At 48.9% G+C, this 16481-nt stretch overlaps 1 protein-coding gene across 1 annotated transcript; it reads right to left on the bottom strand.

Annotated features, from left to right (window-relative positions):
- Positions 1-241: 241 nt before the first annotated feature.
- On the bottom strand, positions 242-15521 carry SCD (stearoyl-CoA desaturase). The gene is made up of 6 exons (XM_068548369.1): positions 15092-15521; positions 14285-14567; positions 10297-10427; positions 9098-9303; positions 7394-7626; positions 242-3991 (listed from the first exon to the last, which is right to left on the bottom strand). The coding sequence occupies exons 1-6, from the start codon at positions 15116-15118 to the stop codon at positions 3792-3794; spliced, it is 1080 nt and encodes a 359-aa protein (XP_068404470.1). The 5' UTR covers positions 15119-15521; the 3' UTR covers positions 242-3791.
- Between the last annotated feature and the right edge of the window lie 960 nt (positions 15522-16481).

Below are 16481 nucleotides of genomic sequence, written 5' to 3'. Positions count from 1 at the left end.
AATCACAGCCAAAAAAACTCTCAAACGCAGGGCAATCAGATTCACTTCACTTTTATTAGGAACAAACACAATCTCAGATCAGTACAACTAGCTTCAGAGTTGATATTAATAGAAATTATTCCAAAATTATTCTTAGGTCACAAATAACTACTATCCCACATAAAAAGGGAAAAATCCCACCCAATCAAGGAAAAGGTATCCTGTGTATGTTTCCATGGCAATGAGTTTATGCATTCTCAGATTTTGTCTGGCTAGTTATCCACCACTTATCTAATGGGTTTATTCAGTCTCTCAGAGAGAACCGTATAGATCCATGATAGCATCCAGGACACATGGTTCATGGTGGACACAGTTCACGGTGGATACTGCTACTATAAAAATACTCAGGACTTAAGAGAATTCCTCTGCTGAAGGATCCCAAAATGCTTTATAAAAAGCATTAGTCACGCCTCAAAACTGCCCTTTGAGGTAGGTCAGTATTATTATCTCATTTTAACAGAAGGAAAACCGAGGCACATTATAGTTAAATGACTTGCCCAGGGTCACACAGCAAGTCCGTGGCACAGTGGTAGGAGAGGCCCTGGCCTTAACCACCCGTGTAACCTTGACATCGTGCTTTCTTTAACTTTTCACGCTGACCCATTTGAGCTACACTTACAGAGAATACACTCAGGATACTAGCTAACTAGGAGAAAAAGTTTCCATTTTAAATGCTACAACCATCTTTTAATATTAAAAAAAAAAATTGTAAGTCAAATACATTCAAATTCCTTCCACCCTCCATCATATGTGGGCAATTAATAAAAACAGCCCTAAGAAAAGTTTCCAAAACAAAGCCCAGAAGGGAATCCTGCAAACAGCTATACTGATAATTCTCCAGCCAGGCCCCCTTTTCTACTAGCCACTTCTGCAGGCTCTCAGGTGCAAAAGAACTCCACAGAGGGAGCAGGGAGGAAGCAGAGCAGGCTCAGATGCAACACTGATTAAAAAAGATGTAAGGCACCCAGATAAGTTGTCAGCACGCCCACAAAGCAAGGACTGTTAGAAACTGGACCCCATCCAGCCTTGTGTAGGGTCATGGTATAGATCAGATCCATTGAACACAATTAGACTAGAAAGATAAAAGTTGGTTTTGATCATCAGGTGTAAAGCAGGCCTCTGATGACCTGTGGAATTAAAACTACCCCACAGGCATTTCCAAGGGGTAGGTACTTGGGTCAGTGGATCTAAACTACAGTGATCTTCCATTAGATTTTTTTCTACTGAGAGGAACAGCTCAAAAGACAAGGATGCCTTTAGTCCAGCCCAACCCCTGTGGCCTCCATCTATTCAATTAATACAGAAAGAAATGCTCTCCTCCCTTCCATCCTTGGGGCTCAACAGTGGACAGAGCATTTGGTACCGTACATTTCCAATCTTAATAGAGTAAAGCCAGGCTTCTGCATTGACGACTGGGGTTACAGGGACAGGAGTGGCCCAAGGTTCTCAGACACTGATGTTTCTTCAGAACTCCTCTATACTATTGTCTGCCCTAGCCTGCGTTGTGGGGAATGCTGGTTAGTTTGCTGAACAGAGATGCTGTTCAACAAAGTTCATGGCATCTCACATCCCAAGTCTCAGCCAAAGCTTTGCTGTATACCCTGGCTCCAGGGGCCGGGACCTCCTTTTGAGTGAGGCACTTTGGAACTCGCCTTTGCTTCTTGTGCTTCCCAGTGAAGACTTGGCTCCTCCCACTTCTGCAAGCATTGCACTGTCAGCTGGGAGCACTGACTCAGGCTGGGCAGGCTTACTGAGTTAAGCAGGAGGCATCCAGCATCCTCTCTGGTTCTGACCGAGACACTGGAGACTAAAAACAAACCCTCTTTTGCTCCATGGCTGGCTCACTGGCACAACATGAGCATTTGGCTTGGCTGTGCCTCATGAGAAGGAATGCCTGTGCCCAGGATGTCTCCAGCGGGGTTTGCTAGCCTTGTCTTGAGTCATCAGTGTGGTGGGGAAGCACAAGGGTGTAGGTGGAGACTCTGGAGGCCAAGTGAAAGTGGCAGCTTGCTCAACTTTGTAAAGAGAAACAGTGGTTCAGCTACCCAGCTGCCTGGACCACAGTAGCCATCACTGCCTCTGAATACACACAAAGGAGGCTTGCCTATCCAGAGAAAGAAGAAAACATTGGGGAGGAGATAGAACTGGCAGGAGAAAATGGACAGACAGGACAGAGCCAGGAATCCATAGTCAGGGTAGTTAAGAGATTCCTACCCCTCCCCCCAGGCAGTCCTATACTTTAGGCTAGAAGTTAACAGAGAAGGAATCAGTGAAAGGGTTCAACACTGTGGGGAGAAGCCTTCTAGTTCCTTCTCAGTCCAAGGAGAAATTGAAATTAATGAAATGAACCCAACATCTAACTTGTTTGTATAACCAGCTTCCATATTAGGACACCCAATAACTTACTCAGTAACCTTCCAAATCCCACAGCCATGTGTTCTCAGAGCCCTTCTTTTGTAATGTTCCCTCTTAGGAACTGCCTACAGACCCTGCCCCTCAACCTCTCCATCTCCTGTCCAGCAGTGAGAGGAAAGGAGACAACCCGCCTAATTCTTCCTCTTCTTCAAGCCCCACTCTCCTTCAGAGGGAAATACTCTAAAAGGATTATTTTAATATTCCAAGCAAAGTACCCATGGACATATAGCTCTATGTTTGACCCAACTCCACCTCCTAAAATCCTTTCTTTTTTGGGAGGCAGCTATGCTCACCACTGTACCACCAACACATCTTTTTTGGATGTCTCAAAATGCTGAAGCCACCTTATTGCTATGAGGGGAGCTGACCAATATACCAAAGATGGCACAGCAGAGAGATGAAAGAATTTTGATGATTCCATGAGCTACTGGAGTCACCAATTCTGGAAACAACCAACCTCAAGATTTCTTGTTATCTGGAATAAGAAATCTTCCTGTTATAAAAGAAAGAAAAAAAATCCTTCCCCAGCAGAGACCACTTTTATCGTAAACTAAATGCTTCTTCTTTATCCTCAGCCTAAAGTATATTGGGACACTGAGATTTGCTTTTGAGTTCTAGCATTGCCAAGCTCCACGGCCATTCCCCAATCAGAGTCAGGAGAGAAAGGAAGCATGCTGGGTGGTGGGCAGGCAGCTGGGTGTCCGATCACAGCAGGAGCTTCCTGCCTTGTTTCCCACTTCAACTCATCCTTATTTATCAATCATATCATGCATGCTAACTCTCTCCCCTGACAATTTACCTGCTTTCAAAGCTTTGTGCCAATAAAGTTATTTTTCCATTTCATATAGCAAAAGCCTAAGCTGAAGCTAACTGGGGGCCTTCCCAGAAGATTTTGTCATATCTCTAGCTTGAGCCACCCACCTTAAAGCTCAGGACAGCTCAAGGAAAGGGTTATCTGGGGCAAAGACCACTAGTTTTGGACTCTAGAAAGGTTGTCTAGGCTTTGGAAGCTGGAAACCCACCAATGACTGACCAGCTGCTTGCCTGGGGGGCATTGAGGGGGAAGAGAAAGGAAGGTGATAGGAACAAAACAAAGGGAAGGATAATGGGAGTAGAAGAGAAAGAAGAAAAGAAAAGAAATAAGAACATGAGCTTAGCATCATAAAGGCAGAGTTGTTGGCTTTCAATTTTAAAAGAAAATTTAAAAGAATACTGTACTGGAATGGGTTAACGTCATCATCTTTAGCATCCTGGTAGCATTATTCAGTAGTTAATAAACAGAACATTAAACCTCTGCCCAGCTGGCTTTTGGAAAAGGAAACCGAGGGACCCCAAATTCAGCCACTCTTGTAGCTTTCATCTCCAGTTCTTTTAATCCTGGCCAAGACGGCAGCCTTGGATACTTTCTTTCGGTCATAAGCCAGACCGATGGCAGCCATGCAATCGATGAAGAATGTGGTAAAGTTGATGTGCCAGCGGTATTCACTGGCAGAGTAGTCATAGGGAAAGGAGTGGTGGTAGTTGTGGAAGCCCTCACCTGGAACAAAGCAGAGAAAAGTTATGGAGCTACACTGGATTGCTGGCTTCTTGATCTTGGCACTCTGGTTACCTAGCGGAGTACCTCAAACCTAGTAGAAACCTGCCGCTGTTGAATGAATGAATGAATGAATGAATCCAGTCTTTTAAACTCTGAACCAAACAGATTCCCTCAGAGGCATCTTAAGAAATGACTGGGGAGACCCTGGTCACCATGGCTCTCTGGGAGCCTTTGTGGGAGGAGGACGGGCAGTTTCTGAGAGGATAAGATGATTTGAGAGAAAGTTCTATCATTGGGAGTGGATTTTAGACTGGAAAATTCCAGAGCTTCACTAAATATTGGTATGAGACCCTAAAGGCTCTGTGTATACATGCATGTGTTAGGTGGGGAGAGGAGAGAGTCCACAATGAAGAACCTTTGCTGTGTTTCTTACAAAGGTGAGCAAAGGAGTACACCTTTCCCCACTGCATGGGTACTCTCTCCAAGGGTGGAAGGTACCAACAGAATTGGGCAGCAACAGTCAAGTCAGAAGAAAGAAGGCCCAGCCCATGGGCCCAAGTTTCCTCAGCCTCTGCTGGTTCAGAGTAGACTGCTCTGGCTTCTAATTCTTTGAGCTTTGACCCTAGGGTGGGGGGTGAAGCTGATAAACAGAAGCTCTCTGAGGGAATAAGAATCAAAAGGCTTAGGTAGTCCCTCTAAGCTCTAAGATTCTGAGATGAGCAGTTCACTTTGCTGGATAGAGGAAAATCAAAGAGATTCTGGATTCAGGATAATTTCTGTAATGCATCAAGCTGTGGAAACTCCAGACAGGGAGTTCTCTAATCTGCGGCAGGATCTTCTTTCTGAACCTCATTCAACAATAACAACACCGACCCTTATGAGGCTGGGGTAAAGCTGGGTAAAGAAGAGCTAATAGGGACTTCCCTGGTGGCGCAGTGGTTAAGAATCTGCCTGCCAATGCAGGGGACACGGGTTCGAGCCCTGGTCCGGGAAGATCCCACATGCCACAGAGCAACTAAGCCCGTGCGCCACAACTACTGAGCCTGCGCTCTAGAGCCCCTGAGCCACAACCACTGAAGCCCGCGTGCCACAACTACTGAAGCCCGTGTGCCGCAACTACTGAAGTCTGCGAGCCACAATTACTGAAGCCCAGGCGCCTAGAGCCCTCGCTCCTCTGCAACAAGAGAAGCCACCACAATGAGAAGCCCGCGCACCGCAACGAAGAGTAGCCCCCGCTCGCCGCAACTAGAGAAAGCCCACGTGCAGCGATGAAGACCCAACACAGCCAAAAATAAATTAAAAAAAAAAAAAAAGAATAGCTAGTAAAAGAGTGTGCTGAGCCCTTTGAAGACGAAAGAGCCCCAGTAGAGTAATAATGGCATTAATAACCAAAAAGGAAGGAAGGCCTGCGATGGGAAAGACACCATCCAGGGCATCATCTCAAGGTACGGCCTTTCTCTGACTATCCACAGTGCGGATCATCAGTTTATCCAGTGTGAACTGAGTAGGAGGGTAGGAAAACCCCAAGGCTAAAGGTACTGATGGAGGATTACTAATTTCCGTAAACGGCTTTGCAGCTAGGCTCTGTATAAGCACTAGCCAGGCCCACAGTTATCAGATTTAAACTGAATCAGACACACACACACACACACACGTTGCCAAGGGAGGAAAAAAAGCGGAGGAAGGTCAGTGGGCGAAAGAAGGATGAGACTTTGCAACTGGGGCAGCAAGATACAGCCCAAGAGAGGCTCAAGGGGTGAGGCCAGCTTTAGCAGAGAGAAGAAGAGCATGTGACTGCGGGGGAGGTAATTCAAGAAGAAAAAGATTAGAATGGCAGGGCAGCAGGCTACTGGAGAACAAAGGGTGAGGTGATAAGCGGGGAGAGCAGGTATGGAGGAATGATAACCGAGACAAAGTAAGCTACTGGCAGCCACTTTGAATGGATGTTCATAAAGAGGCTGGGGCTGGGGAAGACAGATCTGTTTGCAGGACAGGACCGATCTCATTCCAGAAACTTCCATAATGTTCATGAATTTTCTATGAAAATAGCCTGTACGATTGATTTCAAACATGGTTCAGAGTAAGAACATGGACAACAGTACAAGGTGTCTGAAAGGAGGGGGAAGGTGCATGAAAGTTAAAAAGAGATGAAAAAATGTCTTTAGTGCAGATAGTAAAAAAAGATGGTCAGGGTTGAGAATATAAAGGAAGGTTTTAAAGAGAACAAAGCGAAGGCTAGGCCGTGGTGTACATAAATGTGTGGAGCAGGGAGGCTGCCTCGATATGCTGAATGACCAACAGCACTGATGACCGGTGTGGAAGAGGCCATGGGGTCTGCTTAAGGAAATCTAATTTCAGGCCTTAGTCAAGGTCTATATTTAGTTGAAAAGAGTGATGGACAAAAAAAAAAATGGAGACAGATTGTAGAACCCTGTTGCCTTAGACTCTGGCTATTGGAACTGGAATGGTATAAATAAATTCTTGAATAGTCAGCATTAGATCAGTGAGCAGGTACTTGTGATCAAACTAACTGCTTTATTGGGAGTTCCCTAAGCCACGTTGAGGGGAGGGAGTGTTCCCAGCACAGAAGAGGAGCAGAAGAGAGAAAAATAAAGGACAAGAGATGAGAATGGTAGGTGGTGATAAAGGGCCACCAACAGTTGCTTTGATGTCCTTCATACTGGCATCACCAAGCAATAAGGCATGAAATACACTTCAAGTATGGCCTCTCTGAAAATAGCAAGGTGACAAAAGAGAAGCTTATTGAATTAAATGACAGCTATTTGTTCTACATGTTGTATAGCACGTCTAAATGTAAAACACTAGGCTTACCAGCCACCCAGATCAGAGATGACTGGAAAAAGGGCAACCCAAAGGGGCTCATCATACATAGCATTTGGGGATTGTGCTGGAACCTGGAATCAAAGGCATTGTTATTTTTCACCCTTTTCTCATTTATTTATTTATTTTTGGCTGCATTGGGTCTTCGTTGCTGTGTGTGGGCTTTCTCTAGTTGCGGCGAGCGGGGGCTACTCTTTGTTGCAGTGCACAGGCTTCTCATTGCAGTGGCTTCTCTTGTTGCGGAGCACAGCCTCTAGGCGCGTGGGCTCAGTAGTTGTGGCTCACGGGCTTAGTTGCTCCGCGGCATGTGGGATCTTCCCCGACCAGGGCTCTAACGCATGTCCTCTGCATTGGCAGGCGGGTTCTTAACCACTGCGCCACCAGGGAAGTCCCTCACCCTGTTCTCTTTACATAGGACTTGCTGCTTAATTCTCAAGGATTTTTAATATTGCCCCTTAGTTTTATAGTGTAAAGACAGAGAGGGGTCATAAAATAGGTGAATCTGGTTTTTCTGGCTCCTAGCCTAATACCCTAAGCTGCAGACCACTAGATGTGACTTACCTACAGCTCCCAGTGAAACCAGGAGATTCTCTCGGGGGTTAATGGTCTTGTCATAAGGGCGATATCCGTACAGGTGGGCAGCACTGTTCACCAGCCAGGTGGCATTGAGCACAACGGCATAACGCAAGAAGGTGGCGACTAACAGGCTGTGTGGAAAAGTTTCACCCCAGCAGTAGCAGGGCACAAGTGTGGGCAGGATGAAGCACATCAACAGGACAGCGGGTTTGTAGTACCTACGTTGAGAGATCACACGCCCGGTCAGTGGAGAGAGGACTCTGAGACCTACTTGATTTTCTATTCTCACACGATTGGGCTGTCTCTTTCTTTCTACATTGTGAGCACAATGTGGCAGGAAACAGAGCAAGAGGGAATGGGGTGGGAAATCTTCTGAGAATGTAGTGTTATTATCATACTTCTTAGATGAGGTAATGAGGGGTTAAATGACTTTTCTAGGGTCACACCACCAGACACCGGTGGAGCAAGGATTGGAATGCTTTGTCTCCTGACTCTAAATCCATTGCTCTCTTTTACTACAGCATAATACCACTTTGGTAAAACAGGTGGGATCCAAATTACAGACTGAGTTCTCCTTCCTGGGTTTTTCCATCCTGCCTTTGGGCTTCCTTTCTCTTTATCAGTGCTCTTGGCAGAATCTATGTTTAGTATCTTGCCTCCATCTCCTGCTAGCCAGGAATCCTTCTCATCCTTCCTCTTCTTTTCCCTCAGAGAGGCACTCCGAATGTCCTAGATGCCTGCAGGTCTGTCCCTCTGGAGGCCCTGTCCCATTCTTCATTCTCCCAAATGTACAGCAGGCCACTGACATTCCGAGGGAGCTGATTTCCTACATCCCTTCAGCAGTCAAGTCTGATCCTCTTGTATCATTAGTAACCCCTGCTTCCAGCTCCTCTCCACTCCTACCACCACTTCCCTGCACGGATCCCCACTACCTCCCCACCTGTGGCCCTGCTTCCCACCTCTTTAGCTCAAGGCCTTCTTTCACCTATCCCCAGAGTGACCTTTCTAAAGCACACCTCCAACCATGCCACATTCTGGCTCAAAAGCCTTTTCAGGGTTTCCTATTGCCTGGGTTAAATTAAACCTCATCTGCTTTTAAGAATCCAGAAGAATGGCATCGGTTTCCCTTTCTAGCCTTATTTCCTACCACACCCTGTACTTCAAAGGACTCTGTTGCTGGAACACACTTCAGCTCATTCTTTCTGTTTGCACTGTCCCCACCTCCCCACCTGTGAAAATCTCTATCCATCAGTGGATTCCAAAGCTACTTTCTTCATAAGCCCTTCCCTGATATTCCCACTCTGCAACCTCCCTCCCCTTTGTGCCTCTCCTGGGTATGGAAAATATTTTGCCACGTATCATAGGTATTTGGACACTTGGCTTATCCCTCCACTCCCCAATAAGCTATGAACTCCTTGAAGGTAAGGACCATGACACATTCAGCTTTGTATCCATGACCGTCCTAGGTCAACAAACATTTGTTGAATTTAATTGGTTTAGATAGCTCAGAGAGAAAGAAACAACAACAGTCTATGGCTATGGGCCTGTGGGCTATTAAAAATTAGGGTTTTAAATTATAATTTGGGATATGGAAACCCAGTAAATTTCTCAGCTCATGTTGACAAGTCCCAGGAGAAAAAAGTGGGTCACCAAATGCCAGGTCCCCAGCTCCATCATCATGTCACTCACCTCCTCTGGAACACCAACAGCTTCTCAGCTTTTAGGTCAGATAAGTTTAGCAAACCACCCTTCTCTTTGACGTCTGGGTGTTTGCGCACAAGCAGCCAACCCACGTGAGAGAAGAAAAAGCCACGTCGGGAATTGTGGGGATCAGCATGTGTTTCCGAAAACTTGTGGTGGGCACGATGATCTCGGGCCCATTCGTAAACGTCATTCTGGAGGAACAGAGAAGAGGAATGAAGGCCTGAGGAGAGACACCCTCTCAGGCGAGTTCCAATGGCTGGGGAGTCTGCACAATCTCTTCCTTCTTTTGCCCCACAGGGACAACGTGGGGAGCCTTCAAGGCATTAAGTGCTATGGCAGAGATGATTATGTAACCGTGGGATATTGCCATGGAGAAGGGGATTAATTTGGTTTCCTTGTTTTTTCCTCTTGCTCCAAGCTAAGCCTTGCACTACATGCTATCCTTTACCCTCTGCTACTGCTTAATAACTATGAGTTCCCTTTCTCCAATTCCCTTCATTCTATCTCTGCTATAAACTTCCTGCTTCAACAAACCTCAACACTTGACTTAGGCAGCCTGGTAGCCCAACATAGGACCATAGCGTTGGTCTACCTAAACCCTCAGTGACACAATTTCCCCATCTGTGAAATGGGGATAACAATAGCAGCTACCTCCTAAGATCGTTGTGAGGGTTTAATGAGGTAATCTATGACAAGTGCTTAGAATAGTGCCAGGCATATAGTTAGCACTATAAAAGTGTTTGATCTTCTTACCTGAAAACAACAGAGTTCATGAATCTGTGAAACATTAACTTCAGCCCCATTGTGGTGGAGTCCTAAGACATTAAAGTAGTGAATGTCTTGTTCAATGTCTGCCAGGGAAACCAGGGTCAGTTCCTGCCTTCAGTTCCTGCCTTATGCACTTATGAAGGACCACAATGGCCAGACTTTGTGATAACAGAGGATCAAAAATGACCCTATACACTGAGAGTATTTCCTCTTTATCTCCTACCTCCCTTTTCCAGTCACTCAGAAGTAAACTTATGTTTTATGGACTTCAGGACTGAACTTGAACTTGACTATAAGGAGAAAGTGAAGTGGCTGTCCAGGTGCTGCTCCTCTCCAGGCACTGATCGCCTCCATTCTGCCCCCAGATCGTCAATAAAGAGTGAGGAAAAAAGAGCTGAGCACAGTTGGCTTCTCACCTGGAATGCCATCGTGTTGGCGATGATCAGGAAGAGCCGCAGGGGCAGCCGAGCTTTGTAACTTCGGTGACTCCACAGGCGATGGGCTCCTGCTGTGACGCCCAGGGCACTAATCAGATAGTAGAAAAACGCTGCCAGGAGAAGACAGGGCAGGGAGTCATTAATCTGGGAAAGCATTCACATGATGTTCTCCTCAGGTCAGAGTCTGTGTGTTCTTTAGCCTCCGAGTGAGGATCTGCTTTTTCCTGAACTCCAGGGATACCTTGATCTCTTAGGCTCCTTTGATTTTATCACTTGAAAAATACCATCACCTCTCATCCTCTCAACCTAGAAGCTGGAATAAGCTTAGGAGTCCCAGGAACTTCAGAAAGGCAGGACAGAGAAGAGGGCTCTCACCCCCCAGCCACTTGGCATTCTCATTCGTGAAGGACACTCTCCCAGATCGCATCTCCTCTGACCTTCTGCTAACCTTCTCCAAGGTTTGAAGGACCACAGACTACTCCTGCAGTGCTTAAGACACATAAGCAAGGATGGTATTAAAATATTTAACAGACAGTATGGTCTGGGCACTGACCAATTCAAGGGTCCCTGGGTTCTAGGGGACATTAAGGGGGCTCAGAACTAGGGCTATTTACCAGCTGGTACAAAAGCATTTCAATCTTTTAGCAGGTGGTGTGGCCATAGGAGGGGAAAAGTTGCCCTGTATGTAAGTCATAGCTGCACAGCGTCTTAAGCTTCGCCAAGGATTTTATAGTCTCCGATTCACTGGATACCTTGAATGGGGTTTAATATCCTCACTTTGCAGTTGAAGAAATAGAAGCTCAGAGAAGTTAAGTGTTTATCTGTCGTCACATGGCAAGTAAGAAATGGAGCCAAGATTTGAAACTAGATTTTCTGTCAATAAGCAGTTTATGTTCGAAAGTCTGGCACAAGGATGTGTACCATCCACCTCCCCAAGATAGGCACAAGGTGCCTGTGTCTCACCTTTGCCATGTCCCTCTGCCAGCCCACACTCCCTCTGCCAAGGCTAATTCTAGATAATAGCGGCACGGACTCAAAGCTGTGGGTGGAGCACCCTAATGCTGTCCTGCCTCACCTTCCTGGAGGCCTGCAGGCTCCGGGGGCGCCAGACAGAGTCTCTAACTGGGAGGCGGGTTGCTTGGCATACCTACCTTCCTCTGTTCAGTAACTCTAGGAGGCAGGGGCTGAGGCCTTGGTAGAGCAGTGACTGTTGACAATGTTTCATTCCTAGGGAAGCAGCTAGAAACAATGGATCCTCAGTGGCCACTGAACTTAGTTGCAGTTGGAGACACCACACATTGTAACAAATCGTCCTGTGTTCTTCAGCCATAGATACCAGTTTCCTAAACAAGCTCCCACCCCACCCATCTTCCTCTACACTATCCTATTCCTCCTACAGGATGGGGAGGAGAGCCATGGAGCTAGAGTCTGTCCTAGTGAGAGCTCTACCCACAGTCCCTCTGGGCTGAATTAGGGCCCCCTATGATTTGCTCGTCTCCGGCCACGTGGTAATATCCTCCCACAAGCAGTATCTTGCCTGCACCTGCACCTGGATAAATGACAGTTGAGCTACAGCCCGCCAATCACTAAGGGTGAAGAAAAATGTCTTTGGGCACAAAAGAAGAAGCACTCAGCTCAGAAGCAAGGAAGTTATTGGGGTTGTTTCATGCCACCGAAGACCCTGGCAAGTTGACTCAGAAAGCACATAAGATCCTTGCATTAACAAAGGAATTGGGAAAAGCACCCAAGCCCTCTGGTGCCTTTTTCTCTAAGGCTTATCTAATAGAAGGCCTTGTGTCAGCTGGAAATTCATTCTCTATTAAAGTCCAAATTGATGGTTAAGCAAAACCTCATAGCTTTAGTCCTAAGAAAGAGACTGGAGAAGTTTTGCCCCATGGCATCTCAGTGTAGCCAGAGATATCTCTTCAGCCCTTCCCTCAGGGCTCTTCTGAGACAAAATTGCTCAAAATTGCTCAGTCATGAGAAATGCTGGAATCACAACCATTTGCTAATTTAACACTGTCCTTAGGGATAAAACAAGAAAAGGTAAAGCCAAGCTCCTGAACTCCGAAGGACCCTCTGACCCTCCCCCCAACCCCCTTTTGTTCCTTAAGAGTTCTGATATCCCCATACCAAATCGGTCATTCCGTCAGCTAAGCCATCCACCACAGGGCCCAGGGACAGGAGTAAAATAGTCACAACTCATCCAGTCTTTGTGTGACACATTTCTCTGTCCAAAGGCACAGCACACACCCATGGGCAGGGCACCAAAAAGGTAGCGGGCACAGCCCTGGTTCGGGGATAGCATTCTGCCCCCTGCGCTAGCAGCCGAGGAAGAGGAGTGAGCAGCAGCGGTCTGGCCAAACTCTGGACTTTACGAGAGGCATACAGGGAGACCTGAGGCTGGAAGGGGCTTGCAGGTGACTAAACACCTGGTGAAGACTCCTTTACTGGGGAGAAGGGGTAGAAAGAGGGGTCCACAGTCTCCCTGGGGAATCCTTGTCCCTGCTCTTGATTCCTCACGCTGAACTAAAGTTCTGCTGGGTCCTCAGAAGGGCTAGAGAACAGATGTCCCCCTCCCCTCACAAATATAAGAGCCCTTCCTGGCCTGCAGATGAACAGATTTCATCTGCATGTGGCCGGCCCCAGCAATGACACACGTGTAACTTAAGGAGCACTACCTTTCTAATCTCAAAAAAAGTACTGTCGTCCCCAGTGTGTATCTGGAAAAATTGAGAGAGGGGATCTACCCAGCTGCATTTCTCTGTCTGTGGCACCAAGAGGATTCCCCAAGACAAAGCTCCGTGGACCTCTTTAGTCTAAAAGCAACTTTAGACTAAAGAGGTCCTGGAGGACTCGGCTGAGACCTGCCTGCTGGCCCTACTACATAACTCCCTTCCAAGAGTGCAGCTGTCTGCAAGTGCCCCGCACCCCGGACTGCTCTGGAAATCCTACAGTTGCTTCCTGGAGAGGGAGTTCTGGCCCACCCCCCACAGACAGTGGCGATGTGGGTCCCCTGGGTCTTTAGGCTTCCCTGCTCTCCCCTTCCGAAGTCAGACTTACGGTGGCAGAGGTGGAAATGCCCTCAGCGCATGTGTGTGTGCAGGGGGCAGGGCCCTGCTCTCCGCCCAAGCCCATGGATTCCTGAAAGAGCTGAGCTAAGGGCAGGGCAGGGATGCACTGGGGACTGTCTCCCTCACTGCAGCAGCCTGAAGGCCAGGGCTACCCAGGCTCAGGAGAGAGGGGCTGGAGCAGGATGAGTGGGGAATGGGACATGAAACACTTCTTTAACCTTATCTCATTCTAAGAACATTTTGTTGAGTGGCATGTGCAGTCCCCTGGAGACCTACATGGAGTCACAGAGCAGCGAATCTGTGTAACTTGGGTTACGCAGGAGACTTCTTCACCTGTCTATGTAACTAAGGAGCCTGACAGGGCCAAGGGTCAGGGCAAAATAATTTTGTGGATGACCACCGCTCTGTTCCTCCCTCTTCTACAAACTCTTCCTGAGTAGCTTCTCTCGCTATCCCATGACTGTGCTCAGCATATACCCTCTAAAGCCACTAGTCTAGTCCCATGTCCCCATGCCTCCCAGGTAGGGACCTTGATTCTTTCGTGGCTGGCAGGGCTGGGACAAGCAGTCAAGCAAAAGACTTGAAACAGAAAACCTCTTTCCGGGAAAGCTGACTCTCTGGCACAGTTCTGCTCACTTCAAAACCTGCGGCCCATGGTCTCAGGGGTCCCTCCCCAACACCCAAATGAAAGGACCCCCAGAACTGACACTCCTGCATCCCAACCCCCCTAGGCTCTGTTCCCAGCCCACCCAGCCTCTCAGGACACCAAAGAGAAATGGCTGGGAAAACCTCAGCCTGGAAGGGCTGGTGTTTCTGCTCTATGTAAGATCCTACTTTATCAAGAGTGGAGAGAACCTGGGGTACTGGGTCAGGAGGACGGGGGAAACTCTTACCCCAGAGCAAGGTGTACATTTTGCAGGTGGGGATCCATGTGATCCCATACAGGGCTCCCAAGTGCAGCAGAGACATGAGGATGATGTTTCTCCAAACATACTCAAGCTTGGGATTTGGGCCCTCCTTATCCTGGTAGCTTGGGTCATAGATGTCATCTCTTATTTCAGGGCGGATGTCTTCTTCCAAGTATAGGGGAGTCTTCTCCAGCTTGCCCCCTCCATTCTGCAGGAGCCTGGCGGGAGGCGCTGTGATGGTGGTGGTGGTTGTGTAGGAGCTAGAGATCTGGAAGGGAGAGGAAGTGGAGGGTCAGGAGAGAGGAGAGGACATGTGGACGTAGTAGGGGCCACTTCACTCGCTAATCAAGCTGGGGGAAGGGCGGGGTATAGGCACAGACCTGGCCCCAATACCCACGTTACCTGAGGGCAAGGTCTATCCCAGATGGAAGAGAGGGAAGTCCCTAGGAACGGTGCAGAGAGACTGGGGAGGGGGGTGAAACCTCAAGGTGAAAGGGAAATAGGAAAGAGGAGTAAAACACTCGCACCCCAACGAACACACAAAGACAAGCCCGCACGCCTACATACGTAAGAGTACCGGCACGACCAGATTTTTCTTTAAAGCTTAAGAAACAAAAGTTGGGGACCTAAGTTCCCAAATTACAATCCCCATTCCCAACAAATTGAAGGCAGTACAACTCGCAAAAGATGGCTGTGTGCAGAGATCTCAACTCTCTTCCCCCACCGAGTCACTTAGAAGTCCGACCGGCGCCGGCGAACCCGCGGTCTGGGGGCCATTACTTGGAAGCTCACCTCCTCCTGCAGCAAGTGGGCCGGCATCTGGGCTCTCGGACGCTGGGATCACTTTCCCAGGGCTGAGACTGCGGAGCGGAGTTCGGGGCAGCCCGAACTGAGGGTAGATTAGTTCCCGAGGCCGCTTTTGCGCGGCGATCCGCGGCGCTGCGCTCGGAACCCTTTGCTGCACGGTGCGCGCTGGATCGGTATCCGGACCCGACCTGCTGTGCGTGGATCTCCCCAAGCTGGTGATTTAAAGGCTAAAGCTGGCAGTGGGTGACCGGGTCCCGTATTTCCTCAGACCCTTTTATTCGTTGCCAACAAGGGGCAAAGTAAGCAGAGTTGGCTCACCGTGGGAGATCCGCATGGGCGGGAGAGGGGAGGAGACGCAAAAATTGGATGCTGCAGACACACCGCGGCTTGGCCGCCGCAGCCCCTGCCTCTGGCCCTGCCCCTGGGGAAATTCTAATGGGCTTCTGTAGACTCTGGCGCGTCATTGGCCGAAGGGAATTTGGTGCCACCTCGTCCTGCCGTTGCCATTGGCTCGGCGCAATCTGCTGTTTCCTCTGCCGCGAGCTCCTCACTCCCCCTCCCCTCCCTTTCTCCTTCTAGGCTTCTCTTCCACCGGCCGCTGGGCCTCTGCCCGGCACCCCGCCGCCTCGGAGGCGCTCGGAAGGGTCCTCTCTGGAAGAGGGAGAGGACCCGATCGGGAAACTGGGGAACGGGGGGTGGGTGCCAGCCCAGGACTGGCCCCGGGCACTTCGCGAATGGATGGGCACTGGGGAAGTTTCCCGGGGAGGAGTGGGGAAGCCACACGGGCGACCACTACACACAACTGCACCCCCGCCTTCCCGCTCGCCGAGACGCGTAGGAGGGGAGATTTGCTTTCAAGCCCGGGGTCGCGGGCTGCGGGCCCAGCGAAGCCCCGCCTCTCTCCGTGGCGAGCGCTCAGGAGGTGGGGGGGGGGGGGGCGGTCGGTCCGCGGCGGAACAATGGCTCTGCCCCGCCTACCAGCGGCGCAGCGCTAACCCCGGACTGCTGAACTCGCGGGTCTCCAGCCTCGCGCACGCATAGATGCACTGATGTGTAAACCTGCACGTGCGCACGATGTTCAGCCACTGGGCACGCCCAGCAGGGGACGTTCACCGCCAGGCACCAGTGAGCTTTCCCATCCCTGTGCCCACGCCTCCAGAACGTGTGCGGGATGTTTTGGAGATTCTTCAGATTGTCGGGTTGTAGTTTTGGAATTGCCTTCATGGGGAAAGGCAGGAAGCACCAGACATGTGTTTTCACTCAGAAGCAAGAGAAAGTACTTGTAAGTGGAACAAGAATAGCTAACGTGCAGTGAATTGTTACTGCAAGACAATCCACAAGAATCATTTCATTTAATCCTTACTTGTGACCCTGT

This window comes from Eschrichtius robustus, chromosome 7, assembly GCF_028021215.1.
Source record: "Eschrichtius robustus isolate mEscRob2 chromosome 7, mEscRob2.pri, whole genome shotgun sequence".
Classification (NCBI taxonomy): Eukaryota; Metazoa; Chordata; class Mammalia; order Artiodactyla; family Eschrichtiidae; genus Eschrichtius; species Eschrichtius robustus.
Note: the sequence above shows the minus strand (reverse complement) of the source record. Positions and strands in the feature narration are given on the sequence as shown.

Bases quoted from the DNA above. Each gene is read 5' to 3' on its own strand.
- SCD (XM_068548369.1), bottom strand. From the start codon at position 15,118: ATGCCGGCCCACTTGCTGCAGGAGGAG. The intron at 10,428-14,284 runs GTAAGAGTTTCC...TTCTCCTGGCAG, and splicing joins AATGTACACCTTGCTCTGGG to CGTTTTTCTACTATCTGATT. The intron at 9,304-10,296 runs GTGAGAAGCCAA...CTGTTCCTCCAG, and splicing joins CCAACACGATGGCATTCCAG to AATGACGTTTACGAATGGGC.